Raw genomic sequence first — 21,200 nt, 5'->3', positions numbered from 1 at the left:
CTTTAAATATTAAAATAGATGGAAAAGAATCTACCAGTGTTTGCAGAGTTTGGATTTTTTGTTACATTAACTCTTCTTCCACCCTACTCCCTCTTTTTTCCCCCTCTAGGCTCCCGTGGGGCTTTTTGTGAAGTGAGACCAGATGATAAAAGAATCCTGGAATTTTACAGCAAGCTGGGTTGTTTTGAAATAGCAAAAATGGAAGGATTTCCAAAGGATGTTGTTATCCTTGGAAGGAGCCTGTGAAGGTGTTTGGCAATGAACTGTTCTAATGCTGTAGTCCCTGAACAGCTGCGCAAGTGGTGGTGGGGATCTTCATGTGGTCTTGCTGCACAAATGCAGCCGTCAGCCAGCTTGCTAGAAGGGGCTATGTGAAAATACACCCATCACACATTTCAGACGTTCACTTGCTGGATGAAGATAGTGCTCCTGAAAACCCAGCTCTGAAAAAGAGAGACCTTGCTGTCAGCCTTTCCAGGTCTTGCATGAAGTGCCAAGGAATCTTACATGGGCTGTATCCTCTGGGAGGAGCCCTCCCACCTTCCTACCCAGTGATGTGGTTGGTAGCAGATCTTTGCATCCAAATATGCAGTGAGCAGAATGCTGTTATTTAAAACCTGGAGTATCTCTTGAGATTTGTGGGGTTTTTTTCCTTCATCCTGGTGTCATACAGCAGGATATGAGGAGGGGAGAAGTGTAATGGGGGTACTTCATGTTTTGAGATGGGAAGGATTACGTGTGTCCGAGCAAATTTAATGTAGGTTTTGGATATCTGTGTGCTGGTTTGTAAGGCAGTGACCAGTTGTCACTTTTCATGACCCTTGGTTCAGGCTATGTGCTTTGTAGGGACAAATGTGCAGTTGTCTGTGACGAAAGTCACTAACGATAGACTTGTAAATGTCAGTGTATATAAATTAGCTGTATGCTTAATAACTTTGTGTTTATTGGTTTTGTAATTTTTTTCTTCTGAAAAGTGAAATGGTATTGGTCCAAGATGGCACTTTTGAATAATGTAAAATCACAATGGAGAATGAATCTGTCCTCAGCAGTGGCTTTTTCCACTGTGCTTCCTACCCAGGGCTAGAAACCGCCCATGTTGGGTAAGAGGTGCTGTCCAGAAGGATCACTTCACAGTGCTGTTTCAAGGCTGCCACTGGCTGGTGCTATCATCAATCCTCTGGGACTGAAACAGCAATTCAGTGGGAGGCTGGTTGAACCTGTTTTATTTTGGTGGCAGCCTCAAAGAGGAGGTGGATGGAGGAAGTGAGAGGGAACTGGTCCATGGTCAGGATTTGTCCTCGAATCAGTCTCCTGTTTCAAAACTGTTCATACTATAGGACTGACTAAATCAGGGTCTTCAAATCCTGCATGTTTGTATCAAAGAATTTTTGTAGAAGAAACACCACAATAAGCACATTTTTACAAATTATTTAAATGGTTCTCTAATGTAACTGCAGATATTCTGAGTTGTTTTTTTTTTTTTTCCCAGATCTGATATATTTGAGTATTGTGATGGAATCAGCATGGTTAGGGGATCTGGTAGTGAGGTAGTTGCACCATTTGTGGGAGGTACTGATTTTTCTATAGAAGCCCTGTGTTCCAGTAATATAATAGGCCAATATTCTACACTTTACCTTACACTAATTTCACCTGCAACTATAAGTTGTGTTCAGTTTTCATCTTGGTTTTGGTGATGGGGTAAAAAAAAAGAAATTTAGGTTCTTTATTTAAGCTCCCGTCTGTGTAGCTTTGAAGAAAATTTTACAAGCTGTAACATGGCATTAAACTGCAGTAATGTCTGCAACCTTTAAGGAGAAGCTAACATTTGGCCTTCCAGTGTAGTTGCATAAGATATTTGCTTTTTCAGAATGTGAATTTTTAATTCAGTAGTTCGAGTATTTACATTTAAATAGTTCATTTCATTTACACAGAGGTCTAGGGTCATGCTACGAGATCTCATGGGAACTGGAGCCAAGTCTCACTAGTTTTATTGCAGCTTTGAGTGCATGTAAAGAAGCTGATCTCTTGGTTTATCAGGTGAAACAGTTTTTTTTCTTTTTAATGGATACTAGAGTCAACTTACTACTTGATCTGGATACATAGCATTACTGGATAGGATGCCTGTGGCCTTATATCTTGGCTTTTAAGGAGTTGCCACAATCTCTTCATATGAATTTTATTGTTGCAGAAGTTGTTGGACAAATGGATGGAATGTCCAGGCCAATGCCATCACTCTAGGAATGTAAAGTGATAAGTTGACATATCTGTCATGGTTATGAATTTTCATTAAGGTTGGAATGCCACTGTCATTAATCTGTTTTTAGATCAACAGTATCTGTAGCAGAAAAATGAGCTGTAAAACTGTATTTGAAGACCATATGAGAAATAGAATAAAAATAGAGATGTGAATGTAAATAAGCAATGTGTTTAGTTTGTAAAACTGTCGGGGTGTATGCATCCATCTTGGTAGGTATTTTGGGGAACTCTAATGATAAACTCTGATCTCTGCTGCTTTCTGTGTGAGTGCTTTTTTTAGTGGGGTGGCATGTGTATGACAAGCATTTAACCAAACTAAACTAATATTTTGTCATGGGAGGGTGATACTGGATGTTGTTGCCCCCTTCAGAAATACACCATCTTCAGATTAATTTGAAATCGTAAGCCAAATGTAAATAGCACCAGTTGTGCCATTCTACTTGTATAGGCCATGGGAGGACAATACGTAGGCTCACACAAGTTGTTCAGTAAATTTGTCCTCTTGAGAGTCCGCAGGGCAGAAACAGAGGTCCGTTACAACAATGTTAAGTAAATGGCCAGTTGCTTTGTAGAACATATTTCCCAGCACCCAGGCTGCTCCCTAGTTTATCAATAAGGAAACAGAAGTTGCCAAGTGACTTGCCAAAGGTGATACAGCAAGCCAGTGGCACAAGTTAGTTTTTCTAATCCAGGAGTCGCTTGTTTGCAGGCCGGTGCCAAGACTTCGCTGCTTAGGGGATGCATGAGTCTACAGAGAACTTTGAAAGTATTGTTGCCTAGCACTGACTAGGAAGTGCAGTAGTCAGTGCTCCTTTATTCACTGTGGGCAGCACAAATAGTAATGAACTTCTGTTGCAACAAAGTGGGGTGGGATGGGGCTAGGTTAGCCATTAGGAAAACCTTGCCAACTGGAAAGGCAGTAAACACAATCTCCTGAGATATGTCCATTGCCTGTCTCCATTATTGGAGATTTTCCAGAATAGGTTAGATGAAGACCTGCCAGGGTTGATCTAGGACACTATAGTCCAGCCTCAATGCAGGGGAGGACTGAGCTAGATGAGCTGGTGAGGTCCCCTCCAGTCCTTCATTTCTGTATTAAATGTCTGTTGGGGTACTTGCAGCAGCAGGAGATTTGTGCTTTCATTTATGCTGGGCTAAGTCATCAATTGAGCTATTTTAGGATAAGGTCCCAAATTACATCAGATCTTCAAAAACATCATTAAGGTATAAGTTAAAGAAATTGTGACACCTGATAAAATCCATATTCCAGACAAATACTGCATAAAAAGTTTGTTGATTTATGTTTCCTTAGCTCAACTGCATTCCTTCCAACCTACCTAATATACTATGCACCTTTTAGTTGGAGTCCAGGGGTCTTCCAAGCCAGTAGAGGCATCCAGAATAGAAGTTCTTCCTTACTGCTGTAGCATTGCAGATAAAAGCTGCTAGAACAGGTATTAGCATTTTTACATTGTTACAAAAAGCCCATTTGTTTCCTTCTGGAACAATACTGCTGTCACTGCAACATTGCACTCAAAGAGAACTGCTCATGAGATTTTACAACCTGTGTGGGGAAGGTATGTTCTCACATATATCCAAAAGGTTCCTAGGGCAAGAACCAGCTTCGCTCCCAAGCCATACACATGCCCTGGCTCATCGAATAGAGGCTAATGTAATTTTCTATATTTCCAATCAAAGGTATGTGATCCCACTTCAGAACTAAATAGGATTAATTATTGACATGCAGTTAACTGATGCATTCTCTCACTTTTGCTACTAGCAAAAATCTTTCCAAGAAGAATTGTTTCATCAACAACAGCCAAGGCATGTGTGCCAAAAGGCTAATTCTTGGTTTCTGCTGTTTTTTTCCTTCCTACTATTCCTTGGAATCATGTCCTCTACTATTTCATGATCCCTTTCACCCAAATCGCCTTTCACTTTCAAATTCTCAATCTCCTACTTGTCAGAATCAGATCTGGAACAACGTCCCCTCTAGGCACTCTCCATCTTCAGTAATAAAAGGTTACTTCCAATGCACTTCCAGTGTCTTACAAGACCTTGTTATCTAATGTGTGCTTTACTGTAGTATTTTCCCAACAAAAGACTATGTAGCTGAAGTCCTGCAGCACTATCAAGTCCTTTGCTTTGGATACTGGTTAATTTTTTAAAAAAGGCTCCTATGCTGCTGCTTCCTGATTAGGTGGTCTGTTGTAGACCTGACGTGACATCACCCTTTTTACCCTTATCTGGCGATTTTCAACACGTCATAGAATACTAGAACTGGAAGGGACATCAAGAGGTCATCAAGTCCAGTTCCCTCCCCTCAGGGCAGCACCAAGTACTATATATATAATCCCTATTAAATATTTATCTGTTCTTAAATATCTCCAAAGATGGAGATTCTACAGCAACCCCAGGCAATTTATTCCAGTGATTAGCCACCACATCTGCAGATTCTTAAGAGGAAACTAGGAATTTATCAAGAAAAACTACAGGGCAGAGAACAGGTTTGAACTGAGTTAGTGGGTGATGGCTCACAATGCCCCTGCATGCAGACTCTCTCTCCCCACCCCTTGCCCCCCAAAAGCTCAGTAGCCTTCCTTTTCTACAGATGTCTAATATGAGGCAGAGAGGTTAACAGCCTGTTTACAAGGTGCTGAGCTATTTTACACAGCTCCTCCTGACTTCATCTGGAGTTGTGGGTATTTAACAACTTTGAAGAACAGGTCACATGGTGAACACATAGCAGTTTCTACACCTGCTCAGAGCCATGGTCTGTCTAACTCAGTTGGCTGACACCAGCATTAGTCAGTGGCAGCAGCTTCAGAGAAAGGGGGAAGAGAACCTGCAGCTGGTGGTGCTGAGGGAATCAGCCCTCACCCCTATTAGCTAATAATGGTTTATAACCTGAAAGCTGGCCGTTTCCTATCCTTTTCACACCTCCAAGGGCTTGTAATAAAAAGGTTAGATTGGTTTTTAACCAAATACAATTAAACTGGTACAAAAGGTTATTTGGATGGAATGAAGTAAGCCCCTTCTAAACCAAAGTAAGTGTCCCTGCAGTGTTCTCTGTAATAGTTTACATTCATGGCTAAAATTAAACACTGCAACTTGCTCATGTGACCAACTCTTCCCCCTTTCCTTACTCTAACCACTAGACCAGTGGTTCTTAATCTGTGGTCCCCAAATCCCTGGGAGGCTGCAGACCGTCTAAGGAAGTGGTGTCCAAGAGAGAGAGCCACAGCTCCCCCCCGAGGTTACTCCCTGGAGCTGTGTGAGCTGCCACCAGTGTTGGACAAGCCACCCCAGGCTGAGCCTTGCTGCCTGAGCTGCCCCACAGCTGGAGACCTCTGAGGCCAGAGGAACCACTTCCACTTCTGCCACCATGCTTGTCCCAGCATGTGGCGGGGGGGTGCATGCATGGAGCAGCCAGAGGGTGTCCCAGGTGTGCGGCTCTCCTGAGCCACATTTTGCTGCACTTTGTTGCCCTGTTGGCCACGTGTAGTGGATGAGGAGTGTACTGGATGTCACAGGTGTAAGGGGTCTATGAGAGGCTGTCATTCCCTTATAAACCAGTGGTTTTCAACCTAGAGTCTGTGAACCTCTAGGGGATCTGCATGCTAAGATTTCGGAAGGACTCACGACTCCATTGAAAATTGTTCGGGTTGAGAACCACTGCAGTAGACATTAACAGAGCTCTGTATTTTTGCTGCAGAGACTGAACAAATTGTGCGCTGTAAAGGAGCTGGGGGGGCATGCCATTTATCTGTTGGGAGAAGCAGTTGACCCTCCTTTATGAAAGTGGCCAAGATCTCTTAGGATGCATCTTTGGTTCTTGTGTTCTCTCAACCTGAAAGGCCTCAGCCAAATGCACGCGCCCCCACCAGCTATTTTTGTTGTTTCTGAAGGAACCAAGTTCCATGCCTCCACAGACCCCAGAACAATAAATATCGAAAGCAGAAAAGCAGTTTCTTCAGGCAGCTTCTCTCAGCTTTGAATTATTAGTTCTGTCGGCTAAAAAAATAATAGTTTGTTAGTTCCTTTCCTGGGGAATAATTCTTTATGTTCTGGGTCTTTCCTTCTGAGCAGCGGAGGACTTATAGTTTATGGGGGCCAGCAGGCAAGAATAAAAAGAAATAAATTTGGTTTTAGGTCAAAGCCTGGTTTAATTTGTGGTCAAAAGAATGTATCACGGAGGCAGCGGCTGTCGGGAATGGTGTTTGTATACATCAGAAGTCAAATGGTATGCAAATATAGTAGAGCTTTATTTTGTACAGTGTTTCTCCAAATGCTTTGCTGTGAGAAATGACAAACTGCAGAAAAAAGGAGACTGACACAAGAAAGGTAGCAGTGGGGCAGCATGAATTGCAGTGAAGGTTCCTGCTCAGATGCTGGTAAAACTGAAGGAGTAAGGATGAGAGCTGGGTGTGAGACAGTTCATGAATTCAGGGTTATATATATGGAGATATGTGCATCTCATAGAGCTGGAAGGGACTCTGAGAGGTCATTGAGTCCAGGTTTCAAAAAACCTGGGGCTGTTCTGATCAGCTCAGCACCACGGATCTGATCACACACTGCAGCGCATTGACTTTGGGTGTCCAAGACTTCCTAATGTAGCCAGATTGTAAAAGGATTGGATATTTATGGGGTAACAAAAACATCCAGAGTTAATGCTGGAAAGGGATATTAATTTCCATGCTGCAGGGTTCAAGACAAACTCTCAGTCATCTGATACCTGCTAGGTTGCTGGACCGCTTTTGTAGCCTCTAATACTGGCTGCTGTCGGAGACAGTCCTGGGCTAACTAGTTCACACATCTGATCCTGTCTTGCTGTTTCTGTATTCCTGAAGGCTGTACCATACAGACAAGTCAGGCTGAGCTGATCAATGTTGTAACTATAGGAGGGAATGGCAGGATTTAGTTTTGTATCGCATCTGAATGATGGCACCACACTGCTGGCAACTGTGGCTACGCAGAGCTCCCTGATACCATGCAGTTGGAGTGTTAAGCACCCCCCTTTCACACTTTTTGCAGCATTAATATTGCTCTCCTGCTCAAATTCCAGCTCTGATTGTACTGTGTCTCTGCTGTGTCATGTGGGTGTGGGAATCTTATTGTGTTTGCTTGTGTCACCTTTCAGTGTTGCAGTATGGTTACGCAGTTGCCACATTACAGTCCAGAGGTGGCTGCAATTCAGTGATGGGCAGATAGTTCTTAAACTGTCACCTTTGGGTATTTTGGTAGCCCTAATGGCTGAATAGTGCTCTAAAGAAAACCTGCTATTAAATAATTCATACAGCTAAAGTCAGAAGCATAATGTTTACTTTGTCTGTCTTTTTAAGAGTTGTCATAACCCATAAAGTTGGTTATATAAAGTGTTCCCAAGTGAACTTGCAGAAACATACTCGTCGGCTCTGTGCTTGCAAGTGTGAGCGTATTTCTGCTTACTCCTTTCCTGAGATCAGCGAGTCTGTGGATATTTATGGGAGTCTATCTACTTTGTGCTCTGTTCCCTGCCCTGTGCTGGTCAGTGTTCTCAGAATCCTTATGAAAACTTCCCATGCGCTCACAGGTCCCGCATATAGAACAGAGTTGGAGGTGGTGGGAGGGAGGCTGAAGGAGGCACCATGTTAACCCACCACACTGCAAAACCCAGCTGGGGGAGGTCAAATTTGTGGCTGCCAAACAGTCTGACAGTGTCTCTTTAAGGGATCATAAAGCAAAACTTAGTGTTTCCATCCCCAATGCACTGAGGTGCCTGGCCATGGAGCACCTGTGTATGACCCTACAGAATAGCCAGATGGCAGAGGAAGGCAGCTACTAGAACTCCAATGTGTGTGCAAGCGTCGTAATCCCTCTTGGACTAACCATCAGCCAGTGAACTACTGCCTTTTTCTGTGGCAGGCTGCACTCCTCAGCCCTCTCCAGTGTCTTTTTGAATGGGCCCTATGATGTATGTCTGTGTGTGTGTGTCTGTGTGAGAGAGAGAGAGAGAGAGAGACTGTATAGCTCACACAGGGCACAGAATCCCCTTAAGCTGGCAAGTAACATCTCTGTCCCTGCACAGAAAGCGGGGTGGAGCCGCGCTGGGTTTGAATTAGAGGTGAGCAGTTAAAGTGGGGGACTCTGGAGGTGCGCAGGCTCCCAATCCAACAGGCATGGGGCTCAGCAGGGCTGAGAATCCGGACCCGGGCAGTGGTGGGGAACAGGTCCCTGTCCCGTCGCTAGCTGCTGAATTCCAGGCCGAGGTGCAGGCAGATCTCTCCTTGCAGGTGCTATGGGACCGGGCTGGCTGTGGTGTGTCTCAGCCCCAGGAGGAGCCTGTCAGGAGAGATTTCAGTGGGAGAGATTTCACCGGTCTGAGGCTGCTTCAGGCCTTTTATTGGCCAGGGATATTTGCGGCCGTGCAGTGGTACTGCTGGGCCTACGGCTCCTGCCAGAGGGTGGGGAAAGCCTGAGCCTGAGGGAAAGCTGGTGTAAGGAGCCTGCCCATTGTAGGGGAGCCTTCCCAGAAGGCAGCAATAGAGGCAGTGAGGCCCACCGGCAAGGCAACCCGTATGGGGAAGAAATACATCCTGGTGGTGGTGGATGTTGCTACCCCAAGGCCGGGGCTCTGCAGACCCAGTGGCAGATGCTCTGCTGGCCATTTTTGGCAGGGTGGGGTTCCCCAAGGATGGCCTCAGCCAACAGGGGGCTGACTTCATGTCCGCCCTGCGCCAGTGCTGGCGGGAGAAGCCTGATCTGCTCTCCTGGGCCTCGGAGCGTCGCTCCCGGCCCGACGGGCTGGTGGGACGGTTCCTTGAGACACTGAAGCAGATGCTGGAGGCTTATGTATCTGCACCCACAGGACTGGGAGGAGCACTTGTCCCACCTGCTGTTTGCACCCAGGGAGGTGCCCCAAGGGTCCACCAGGTTCCCCCCAACTGAGCCACAGTGCAGAAGTGGGAGGGGACCCCTGGGCTTGCTGAGAGAGTTATGGGAGGGGGAGGCTCCCCGGGTGGAGAATCGAGGGTATAGGAAGTCCTGGCGTTCTGGGAAAGGCTCACTGAGCTCATGGGCCCGGCCAGGGAAGAGGAGGGGCTGGTACAACCGCAGAGGGTGGGGCCACAACAGCCCCTCAAAGTTGGCCAGCAGCCGGATGAGGTGGAGCGGCTCCAGCAGGACACCGCCCCGGCAGAGGGGAGCACCGCTGTCACGGCCGATGCGTTACCTGGTGGGTCGGGGGCGGGGGGGGGGTGGGAACTTCCCCAGGTCACTGGGTGCGTGACTGAGTTCACCGTTGGGGAGAGAGGTGATGTAGTGGCAGGTGGGCAGAGGGAGGGGAACAGGCTGAGCAGCTCACATGGGCTGGGGTGACCCCCTGCTGGCTGTAACCTAAGCTAGCGGGTAACACCTCTGTCCCTGAGCGGAGAGCGGGGAGGAGCCGAGCTGGGTTTGAATAAGAGGTGAGCAGTTAGTGTGTGGGAGTCCAGAGGTTAGAGGGGACGATCCGCTTCTCCCACCACTCACCAGCCCTAAGAGTCTAGGTCTCCTCCTCCCTTCACTGCTCCCCTTCCCTTCTCTTTCAACATCCAAGGAGAGGCCAGTTACGGGAAAACACATTAGGGTCCCGGTGGGGTAATAACCCTTCCGGTTTTACTGGGAGGAAATAAAATACTGTAAATACGACATTTCACCAGCGCCCCCCCCCCCAGCTCCCCTACGCAGCTGCTAAATCAAGTGCATCCACCTAGAAAGGAGCTTTTTCCTTTGGGGAGTTGGCCGGGTGCCCCGGTGCATGAGCAAGGAGGTGAAACTACAGTGTGGCCATTTGGTTTTTAAATCACCAGCCAGCATCAAACCATAATGTTTGTGGGGTACATTCTTACAGAGAGCTAACTCTCTACGGGCAGCCAGGCCGGTGAGCAACGCTAGGATAGCCACTAGCCGCAGAGCCACTCTGGCAGTAACACTGACCCCTGCATGCTATGGAGCTGCGACATGCAATACCGATTCTCTCGGATTCCTACAGCACTGCCTGGGTGGGTCTTAAAGGCCTTTACTACTGGCTGGCACCTTTGCTAGCTACAAGCTGTTGACCTGAAAATAAAGCCTCCACCTTCCCTACCCACGCCTCTCCATTCCTGGAACCATCGGTCTGAGCCCTGCGTATGGGTTTTGCCAGGGTCAGGCTCTGTATCTAGAGTAATTGCTGTACTTACCAGTGTGTTCCAGCCAGGTCTGCATCAGAAGAGAACCAGTAATAATACCCCAGAGGCCATTCCATGAAACTGAAAGGTGGCAAACTCAGCTGGCCAAAGGAAATACTTCTGACACGCTGTGTAATTCTTGGAAATTGAGGCCAAGAATTTAGCCTCAAAGTGGTTCACTTACATGGATAATGAGGCTGTCCAGGCTTGTTTTAGCTAACACAAGGGGAAAAGGGTTTTGGAAGGGATAGAAAACCCCACACTTTCAAACATTAAAATGAGACTTTAATGGGGCTCTGGGGACAGATCACCTTACCTCTGCTGCTCTGAGGTTTCTGCAGACTGGGTTAGCTGGCCCTTGGGTCCAACCCCATCTGGAAATTCCTGCGTTCTTACATGGAGCGTCTCAACTGCAGCATGCAAAAACTTCACCGTCGCTCTTGTGTAATCAGTGAGTTATACCCCCTGGAGCATGAGACACTGACCAGTGTTATGGTCCATCTGAGGCTGGAATCTCTGACACCAGTGGTATCGGTTCTTAGATTTGTTGTTCAGATCAACTTGACTGCACCCTTCCTGGTGCAAGGGCTTAGCGAAGTGCTGACTACACATCTGAGTGAATCCTAGAAAGACGAGCCCCTCCCCAAACCAGAATCTGACCAGAACAAGCCACAGATGGACATTCATATGCCTCTCAGAGTCTGTTACTACACCCCTATTAGTCATGTCTCCTAAGCTACGATGTCAAGCAATTGAAAGAGAGATCTGCTCAGCCAGTATAGTTACAGAAGAATTAGAAGGTTGTGTAGCTTTTCTTTAAATCTGGATAGCGATGTGATAGGGGCTGAGACAGGATCTGGGCAGGATCGATACAGGAAAGCAAGGGAGGATGATACGGCCTGGTGAACAGAGTTTTGGACTGGCACTCGGGAGATGTGAATTCTATTCTTGGCTTGGCCATTTAGGTGACTATGGGTAAGTCACTTAACCATCCAGTGCCTCAGTTTCTCCATCTGTGAAGTGGGACTAACAAAGCTTTCTTTCCAAGCCCTTTGAGATTTACAGATGGCAAGTGTAAGAGCAAACTATTTTTATTTTCTGGTCATAATCTATGGTCTCAGTTCATCTTAAACAGGCATTTATTCCAGAAAACAGGTATACAGTACCAGACAGCTTGAATCCCTGCCTTGTTTGCTAGGGACAACACCGTGCCTGAAACGGTATACATCTCACTGTGTCACCTAGTGGCTGAAGAGCATAGAACAAGTAAACACTGCTACGTGCACAATGCATCCAGCAGCGAAACCACAAGAGGTACACCTCCCCCCACTGACTTTCTCCTCTTGTTTTGAGGCCCAGTCTGTTTTCCGTGTTGCGTTTCGGTCTGTGTGTTCTGGGACTTCCTTCTTCGAACCCGTCTGTTGCATGCTGCCCCAGCAGCTACTCCATGTGCTCAAAGAAAATGGCTTTTCCATCTCTTAGAATCTGCTCCCCTACCCAAGGAACAGAGACTCCTTCCAGGTCAAGGACAACAAGAAGCCCCATGGCACCTGTTAGACTAACATTCTGGAGCATAAGCTTTCACAGGCAAAGACCTGTATCTGATGACATGGGTCTTTTCCCCCGGAAGTTTATGCTCCAAAATATCTGTTAGCCTGTAAGGTGCCACAGGACTTCCTGTTGTTCTCGAAGATACAGACTAACATGGCGACCTCTCTGACACGTCCAGGTCAAGTTTCAGATGTTTGAGGTGGGAAAACTGAGGGACAGAGCAGACCCAAATGGGGCTTTTACATGGAAACCCAAAGAATCATAGAACACTAGAACTGGAAGGGACGTCAAGAGGTCATCAAGTCCAGCCCCTTGTGGCAGGACCAAGTGCCATCTAGCTCATCCCTGATAGATGTTTACCCAGCCAGGATCTCTGAAGATGGAGATTCTACGGCCACCCCAGGCAATTAATTCCAGAGCTTAACGACCTGGACAGGAAATCTTTCCTGATGTCCAACCTAATCCACCCTTGCTGCAATTTAAGCCCATTGCTTCTTGTTGTATTTTCAGAGGCCAAGGAGAACAATTTTTCTCCCTCCTCCCTGTAACACCCTTTGTAGGTATTTGAAAGCTAATCTCCTGTCCCCCCTCAGACTTTTCTTTTCCAAACTAACAATCCCAACTCTTTTAATCTTCTCTCATACCTCATATTTTCTAGACCTTGAATCATTTTAGTTCCTCCTCTCTGGGCCCTCTCCAACTTCTCCACATCTTTCTGAAAATGTGGTGCCCAGAACTGGACACAGTTCTACACCTGAGGCCTAAAGAATGACTTCTCCTCTCTTGCTCACAACACTCCTGTTTACACCTCCAGAATCATGTTTGCTTCATTTGCCACAGCATCACTGTTGAGGCACACTCAGCTTGTGGTCCCCTGGCCCCCTCTCTGCCGTGCTCCATCCTAGGGAGTCCCTTCCATTGTGTGTGTGTGTGTGTGTGTGTGTGAAAGGGCTTGTTCCAACCCCAGGGGAGAGCTTAGGGTCTCCCCATCCCTCTAGTGGATGGGTGTCTGATGAGACCAATTCATACGTAATTTTAACAGGTTTTCTGGGGCTCACCTCCACCCCCGCCTGTTATTTCCACCCTCCCTTGGGGGAGGCCCGGGAGTGTCTCCGGCCCTTCTCCGCGCAAGGGCGCTCACGCCGAGGTACGGGGGGTGCACTGACGGCTGTGCGGGCGGGACCTTGGAGCTGGTCCCATCTGGAAGTCCTGCGCCAGAGTGAATCCCCCCTCGGCCGGAGACGGGGCGGCAGCTTGCAGCCGGGGCGCTGGGCGTGCGGAATACTCGGAGCCGGGCCGGGCAGAGGGAGGCGCTGCGCAGCCAAAGCTGCTCCGGTGCGAGCCCAGGCTGGTGTGACTGCGGGGGCTCGGCCCAGAGCCGGGGTGGCTGGGGGCGGGGCTGGCGGTAGGGCCCCGAAGCGAGTCGCTGGGGGCGGGACTTTGGCTCGGGGCGGGATCCGACCCGCCCCTTGCCCGCACCGGCCTTTCGCCGCAGCCATGGCCGCCTTCCTGGAGCTGGAGAGCCGCGGGGCCGCGGACGCGCCCTGCCTCGGCAACTTCGCCTTCGGTGAGCGGGGCCCGGCCGGGGCGGGCGGCGCTGGAGAGGCGGGAGCCGGCCTGGGCTGGGCTGGCAGCGCACGTGGAGCGGGGAGCCGCTGGGGCCGGGAGCGCACGTGGGGGCAGGAGCCGGGGGGAAGGGGACGCACGTGGGGACAGGAGCCCGGGGGGGGAGTGGGGCGGGGGGGGACGCACGTGGGGACAGGAGCCCGGGGGGGAGTGGGGCGGGGGGGGGACGCACGTGGGGACAGGAGCCCGGGGGGGGAGTGGGGCGGGGGGGGACGCACGTGGGGGACTGGAGACGCCGGGGGCAGTGGGGCGCACGTGGGGCGCTGGTTGCACACGTGGGGGACTGGAGCCCGGGGGGAGTGGGGCGGGGGACGCACGTGGGGGCAGGAGCCCGGGGGGAGTGGGGCGGGGGACGCACGTGGGGGACTGGAGACGCCGGAGCCGGAGGCAGCGGGCGCACGTGGGGCGTCGGAGCTGAGAACGCCCGCGGGAGGGCATTGGCCCTGGGGCGCGGCGGGAGGCTGCGACCCAAAGCTGGGGTGCGCGGAGCTGGTGCTCTAAGTGGAGCTGGGGGAGCCGGGTCGGGGCGCACGCAGGTGCCCGGAGGCGGGGGAGGAGGGTCTGTGGTGAGACCGGCTGAGAGGCGCCCGGGGGGAGGTGTGTCATGTCGAGCGGGTAGCTCGCCCCGCTTGGGCTCTCTGGCTCCGACCCCCCACGTGGGCTCTCTGCCCCTCCTCCCCCGCCTCCGGCGCCCCACGTGCGTGGCCGGAGAGCCCAGGTACCACCTGGTACTTCCCTGCAGCTGTTCCCAGCCCTGCCACCTTCCCTCCCGCCCTACTGTTGGCCACTGTCTCAGCTGCCCAGCCCTGGAGGGAGCTGGCTCTGGAGCAGCCCCAGGTGGACAAGCTGCTGGGAGGAGGACTCCAGCCTTTACCCCAAGGGCGGCCACAGTGCCGCTCCCCTGGCTGTGCCTATGGGCTGGTGCCTTTTCTGACCGCTGCAATGCAGCTGCCTCTGGGGTGAGTCACAGCCAGCCACCAGCTTCTGGAGCTGCAGGCAGGATGCCGGGTGGGCAGAGCTTGGGGTTCAGGTGGGTGATTGGCCGCAGAGTGTCTCCTGAGGGCTCTTTGGGAGCAAATAGCCAGTTCCCTGGGCTTTACTGACTCTTCATATGGTTCCCCAGGCTGCGAGTTGACGGGCAGCACCAGGTCCTATACTTTCAAGGTGGATGAAGATGACGACTCTGAGCACATTCTGGCCCTGTCTGTGGTAAGAGGGATCCCTTGGGCTGCACGTGGGGCTCATGTCACTGACTTTCTCTCGCTGCCACTGTGCTGCCCTCCCCAGAAGGTTTGTGATGGGCTCTGAAGCTGGTGGTAGTGGCTTCTGGAGGTGGTAGGAACAGGGTACAGGGGAGCCCTCGCACTGTGTCTTAATGGTGATCGTAAGCAAAAGAAACGCAGCTCACGCTCAGGCCCTGCCTCCTCAACGGCAGGCCTGGTGCCGCTCCTGGGTTCGCCTTCCCGCTGCTGGACCCTTCGGCCTGGGCTGGCTCTGGCTGGGGAGCAGCCCTAGGATGGGAACACAGCCTCCAGGCGACAGCGGTGCATGCAGGAGAGCTGGGGAAACAGTCACATGATGCAGCCTGGCCTACTTGACTCCCAGGGTGTTTCAAACACACACACACACACACACACCCCGGGCATGTGCTGGTGGTTAGAGCAGGCTCCGCACCTGGGCTCTGTTCTGAGCTCTCTGCCTGTGCATTCCTGGCCGTCCTCGGGCAAGTTGCATCACTGGGGAGATGCCATGCTGGGCTCTCTATACCCTTGTCCATGTGGGTGGAATCCCATGGTTCTTGGGGAGAGTGTGTCCCAAGGGATAGAGAATATCTTATTGCCCTTACATAAAACCTTGGTACGCCCGCAGCTTGAACACTGCCTATAGATGGGGTCTCCTCATCTTGACAAACATATATTGGCATTGAACATAAGAACAGCCAGACTAGTTCGACCATAGGTCCATCAAGCCCAGTGTCCTGTCTTCTGACTGGCTAATGCCAGGTGCCCCAGAGGGATCAAGTGATCAATTCCCTGTCGCCCATGTCCAGCTTCTTGCAAACAGAGGCCCGGGACACTGTCCAGGCTCGTCCTGGCTAATACCCATTGATGGACCCATCCCCCAGGAATTTATCTAGTTCTTTTTTTAAACTCTTCTATAGTCTCGGTCTTCACAACATCCTCCGACAAGGAGTTCCACAGGTTAACTGTGCTTTGCGTGAAACAATATTTCCTATTGTTTGTTTTAAACCTGCTGCCTACTAATTTCATTTGGTGACCCCTAGGTCTTTTGTTGTGAGAAGGAGTTAATAACAACAGTCATGATTTTATAAACCTCTATCGTATCCCCCCTTAACCGTCTTTTTTTTTCTAATCTAAAAAGTCCAGGTCTTAATTTCTCCTTGTATGGCAGACGCTCCAAACCCCCTAATCATTTTTGTTGCCCTTTTCTGAACCTTTTTGTCTGGAGGACGTTCAGACAAGGGCAGCTAAAATGATAAGGGATTTGGACCGGGTCCCCTATGAAGGGAGCTTAAAGAGACTAGAACTCTTCAGCTTAGGAAAGAGGGGACTAAGAGGGCCTAGAGGTATATAAAATGACGAGTGGTGAGGAGGAAGGAAGAATTATTTACTTGTTCCATAATATCAGAACTTGAGGACACCCAACGAAATTAATGGGCAGCAGGTTTAAAACAAATAAAAGGAACTTCTTCACACAGTCAACCTGGGGAACTCCTGGAGGCTCTGAAGGGCAGGACTGTAACAGGGTTTAAAAAAGAGCTAGATAAATTCGTGGAGGTTAGGTTCGTCACTGGCCCTTAGCCAGGGTGGGCAGGAATGGTGTCCCTCGCCTCTGTTTGTTAGAGGCCGGAGATGGATGGCAGGAGAGAGATTGTTACCGGTTGTGTTCACTCCCTCTGGGGCACCTGGCACTGGCCACTCTTAGCAGACAGGACATTGGGCTGGATGGACCTTTGCCTTTGGTGTGACCCAGTCTGGCTGTTCTTATGGAGTTTCTTGCATGGGGACGAGTATCAGAGGGGAGCTGAGTTAGTCTGTATTTTCAGAAACAATGAGCAGTCCTGTGGCACCTTTATAGATGAACAGATATTGTGGAGCGTGAGCTTTCATGGTGAAGTGGGTCTCTGCCCACGAATATGCCCCAAAATACCTGTTAGTCTATAAGGTGCCACAGGACTTCTCATTGTCTGATGGAGTTTGTCACATGAGCCAGTCCCCTGTCCAAGCACACGTCAGTCCTAATTAGGCAGTGGCCGTTCGCCACGTGCTGGTCTGAATGTTCACAGCTGTGGGTTGGCACCGCCTGTGGTACGTAGCGAAGTGCAGCTAGGCAGGGGGCTGACGGTTTCCTCGCAGTGGGGTGGCCCAGCCACCAGTGCTGTCTCCCAGAAGCAGACATTTGAAATCACACTCGTCGCTTCAGATATGAATGTGACACCTGCCCGTGGGCGGCGCAAACAGAATCGGTGACTCCTCAGCTCGTCAGAGGCCTCTCACCGGGCCTGCTGCGTCCCAGGGTCTGGTGGAGATCTAGAACGGGGCTTGCAACAATAATTCCTCCGTCCCTCTCTCAATCCCTTAACGCTGCGCCCTGTTTGCTCCTGGCTCTGCCCCCGCCAGGTCTGCCTGACCGCCGGCGCAAAGGACGAATGCAATGTGGTGGAAGTCGTGGGGCGTGACCACCAGAACCAAGAGGTTGCCGTGCCGGTGGCCAATCTGAAGCTGTCGTGCCAACCCATGGTAAAAGGATCTGTGGGGGATGCCTGGGAGCTGGGGGAGGCGTGTAAGCCATGGGCTTGGGCTCTTGCCTTTTGCCCAGCCTGCTGGTTGAGTCACCAAGGCCTCAGCTGGACGGATTCAGCGCTCGTCAGTTAATTGTGTGTCATCCAAGGAGCTTATAAACCAGGGTGGACAAAATGCTGCTTGTGCATCCGTCCCACTGCGACCCTCCAGGCCAGCCAGCTCCGGAGGAGAACTCCCCATGGCCCAGTGGGGTGCTCAGGCTGCCTGCCTGCCTGCCTGCTGTGGCTCCAGCCACCCTGCCCCAGAAGTGCCACAGGAGGAGGTTACAGGCGAGTGTGTCTGCATGCTCCTGGGACAGGCAGCAGGCCTCTGCATGCTCTCCCGCCCTCAGCACCATCCTCCGAGCTCCCGTTGGCTGGAAAGCAGCCAATGGGAGCCGCAGGCGTGGGCAGTGCAGGGAGACCCACTGCCCCCCCACGGGATGTGCAGAGACATGCTTGGGAGCAGCAGTTGGCAGCTTTGGCTGCCTGCACACCTCAGTAGCCCCACTCAGCTCAATGAGCTGCGCTCCAGGCCAGAGCCTGCACCTCACACCCGCTCCTGCACCCCAGCTCCCTGCCCCAGGTCAGAACCCCCTGCTGGGTCCAAACTCCATCCTGGCGCCCGGCTCCCCTGCATTTCTGTGACCACCCACCACAATTCTCAGTGGCCACCTGCAGAAGTTTTTGCCCACCCTGCTATAAGCCCAGGTGCTGCTGCAGCAGGGGGGCCTCTCCTTTCCCTCTGCAGATGCCAGTGTGCACGTTCAGAGCCCTGGCTCCCACATCTGGGTTAGCAGGTGGCTGTGCTGCTGCTCTGCAGCAGGGGAGAGGTTGAGCCAGGACTGGGCTGGCGGCTGGGGTTAAGATGCATCAGAGCTGTGGGGTGGGAGGCTGAGCTAGCAGGAGGCTGGCAGGCCAGGGTGGAGAGGCACCGGCCGGGCTGTGTGCATGGGGCCTTGGCTGCCTTCAGTGTTCTTCCCCTGCCCGGCGGTTCCCTGGTCACTGGGTTCCCCTGCCCTTGCAGCTGTGGCTGTGGAGTGCTGGGAGCTGCACACACCCGGGGGCGGGGCGGAGCATCATGCACTTTGGGTGAGGCTGGGGCAGCTACAAGCCATGTACCCCTCCAGTCGGGGGAGCCCTGGGCTCAGGCCCGGCCTCTAACTCTGCTGCCTCCCACTGTCTCTTCCCAGCTGAGCCTGAACAACTTTCAGCTCCAGCCACCTGTGACCTTCCACCTGAAATCCGGCTCCGGCCCTGTGCACCTGTCCGGGCAGCACCAGATCAGTAAGGAGCGGGAGGTGTGGGGGGCAGCCTGAGAGACCAGGGGCCGCGTGCCTGGCCAGCCGTGCTCTCCGAAGGGGGCTGCGGATATGGGAGGCATTTCCTGTGTCACTGGCCGAACAGGTGTCGGGTCTGGGCTGTGTCTGCAGAGCCAGTGCTCTGAGAAGGGGCTGGTGCCCGAGCCCTGTTACCCGCCCATGCTGGTTCAGCTTCCCATACGCTCAGCCAAGCCCCACCCCTGGGCTGCTCAGCGACCGCTGTTGCCTGCCCCGACCAGCTCCTGCTCCGCCTGGCTGAGCACGTGGCGTGTTTGGGTGGGCGGCCCCAGAGCCACCCCTGGGCTGCTCAGTGAGTGCTGGAGACTTGAAGCCATTGGGTGGGTCTGGTGACCCGCAGGCCAGGCCCCTGGTGCTCTCCCATGGGCAGGTCCCAGCCATGGTGTGATGGGGTTCAGGGGTCCCCAGGCGCTGCCCCCCGGCCGCAGGCAGGAGTGATTCTCACTCAGCAGGAGAACGGGGAGTTTATGAGGCGACAGAGGTGTCAGTGCAGCAGTCAGAGACAGTCATTCCAACCCGTCCTGGGGAGGGGAGCCGGAGGGGTGCCCCTCTGGGGTGTAGCTTCCCCCCTCACCAGGCTGGCTCCTTCCAGCTCCCTCTCCCCCAGCGCCTAACTGCCGCCTCCGATTCAAACCCCGCTCAGCTCCTCCCTGCTCTGTGTTCAGGACAGAGGTGTTACCTGCCAGCCTAGGTTAGAGCCCCAGGGGTCATCCATAGCCTCTGCCTGTCTCACACACACCCCCAGCCTGACTCTCTCTCACCCCCCACTCCATCACACCTGGGCAGCGAGGGCCCTGGGGAGGGCAGCTGTGAGAGCGGGGCTGGGAGGGTGCCCTGGTGTTCCACAGGCCTGGCCTGGCCCCCAGCCTTGACATGGGGATGCCGGTCAGTGAGGCCTGCGTGTGTGTCCCAGTGCACAGGAGAGCGCTGTCGGAGAGCGAGGAGAGCGAGGAGGAGCTGAGCCCCGTCATGCCGGCCAGGAAGCAGCGGAGGAGGCAATAGCAGAGAGGTGCGGGTGCCGGCCTGGGCTGGGCTGGGCTGGCAGGATCCCGGACAGGCTCCTGGTGCGGCTGTGTGACGTCGGCAGGGCGGGGGGGCCCCGTGTTCCTGGCCCGGGAGGTGCTTTTGTGCTGGGCTGGGGCCGCTCCTGCAGGAAGAGCTCGTTGGGGAGGGGGAGCCCTTCGCCCCCTTCCGGCGTCGGCTGAGCCCTGGTGCCAGGCGGGCTGCGGCCGCCCCCAGCCGGAGTGGAAGTGGTCTCACCTCTGCCTTTGTCCCCAGGTGCTGCCCCGGCTCCAGCAGGAGACCTGCCCGTGGACCGCTGCTCCCTGGGACTTGGCTGGCTGACTTGTCAGTTTGCCGGTTCTTCCGGCTGGGGCCTCGCCGGTGGTGCTGGGCCAGTTTCACCAGTGCCAGCAGGGTTGGTCTGGTGCTGGCATCTCCCCTCCCCCCCCCCCCCACAGGAGTGGGGGGTGTTAAGCCCTTTTTAGTATGTGCTGCCTTTCCATGGGGAGGTGTTAGAGGAGCCCTTGTCCCTGTCCCCAGCCCACAGCTCCCTTCCCGAGCACAATACCTCATGCTCACGGCACCCGAGGCCTGTCTGCGCCGCAGGGCGTTATGGGGCAAGCTTCCTGCTCGGTCGCTGCACCTTGCTGGGTCCTTGAGCCCCTTGCAATAAACTGTCCGGATTCGTTGCAGGCTGGGAACGGCTCCCTCGTTGTGCCCTTCCGCCCCTCGCCAGCCCGGCCTGCTACGGCATCTGTCCTGCAGCCCTGCTCCGCGGAGACGCCAGGATGCTCACGGCCTGGCTGCAGGGTCGCGAGTCCTACCCCAGCACAGCCTGTGCTTGCAGCCTCCCTGGCGCTCCCCCCTGCGGCTAGGAGTTGGGAGTGAGATCAGCCATGGGAGGGCCCATGTCTGCTCTGGCACAGAGCAGTAACCCAGTTCCCTGGCTTGGGCAAGGCCCACGTAGGCTGATCTCAGTGCTGGAAGATAGCCCTGTGCTAGCAGTGGGGGAAGGTGGGTGCCAGGGGCTGGTCTGTTTGCATTTCTCCCAGCTCTGTCCTGGTTCCAGCAGCAGCACCATCCCCTCCCCAGAGGGGCTGAGAGATCTCAGCTGGCCGGGGGCAGCAGCTGTAGAGCTGCCATCTGCTGGGAGTCCCCCCTGGGTCCAGGGGCTTGCCCCCTGTCCCTTCCCTAGCTCCCAGCTGTGCTTTAAAACCCACAGACTCCTCCCCCCTCCCCGCAGTCGAGTGGCAGGGAGCTCCGTGCCTAATTGTATTGGCCTTGGTTTCCCTGGATCGGTTCAGGGCATTGCCTTTCACTGGCACAGTGTTCCTTTGCGTAGCTTGGTTCCTCACCCGTCTTCCCAGCAGGGAGGGAGACCTGGAGCGGAAGCAGGGCCCCCCAGCCAGCAGGACATAGCACTGGTGGTGCCTG

The 21,200-nt window shown here is 52.9% G+C and overlaps 2 protein-coding genes across 2 annotated transcripts in view; both read left to right on the top strand.

Moving 5' to 3' along the window:
• OGA (O-GlcNAcase) overlaps nt 1-2,534 on the top strand; it is a 37,238-nt gene extending 34,704 nt beyond the window's left edge. Inside the window, exon 16 of the mRNA XM_074999302.1 lies at nt 110-2,534. Coding sequence (XP_074855403.1) covers nt 110-246 — 137 coding nt within the window. The 3' untranslated portion in view covers nt 247-2,534. The remainder of the gene's footprint in view (nt 1-109) is intronic.
• A 10,932-nt stretch (nt 2,535-13,466) lies between these two features.
• Nucleotides 13,467-20,480, top strand: NPM3 (nucleophosmin/nucleoplasmin 3). Its single transcript, XM_074999942.1, has 6 exons — nt 13,467-13,563; nt 14,746-14,831; nt 17,264-17,383; nt 18,618-18,711; nt 19,678-19,773; nt 20,043-20,480. Exons 1-5 carry the CDS (start codon nt 13,494-13,496, stop codon nt 19,764-19,766), a joined length of 459 nt encoding a protein of 152 aa, XP_074856043.1. The 5' UTR covers nt 13,467-13,493; the 3' UTR covers nt 19,767-19,773; nt 20,043-20,480.
• The last annotated feature ends 720 nt before the right edge of the window (nt 20,481-21,200 follow it).

The sequence above is a fragment of the Carettochelys insculpta genome, chromosome 7 (genome assembly GCF_033958435.1).
Source record: "Carettochelys insculpta isolate YL-2023 chromosome 7, ASM3395843v1, whole genome shotgun sequence".
In the NCBI taxonomy this organism is placed as follows: Eukaryota; Metazoa; Chordata; order Testudines; family Carettochelyidae; genus Carettochelys; species Carettochelys insculpta.
This window is presented reverse-complemented; position numbering and strand designations above follow the sequence as displayed.

Bases quoted from the DNA above. Each gene is read 5' to 3' on its own strand.
- NPM3 (XM_074999942.1), top strand. From the start codon at position 13,494: ATGGCCGCCTTCCTGGAGCTGGAGAGCCGCGGGGCCGCGGACGCGCCC. The intron at 13,564-14,745 runs GTGAGCGGGGCC...ATGGTTCCCCAG, and splicing joins CCTCGGCAACTTCGCCTTCG to GCTGCGAGTTGACGGGCAGC. The intron at 14,832-17,263 runs GTAAGAGGGATC...TGCCCCCGCCAG, and splicing joins ACATTCTGGCCCTGTCTGTG to GTCTGCCTGACCGCCGGCGC.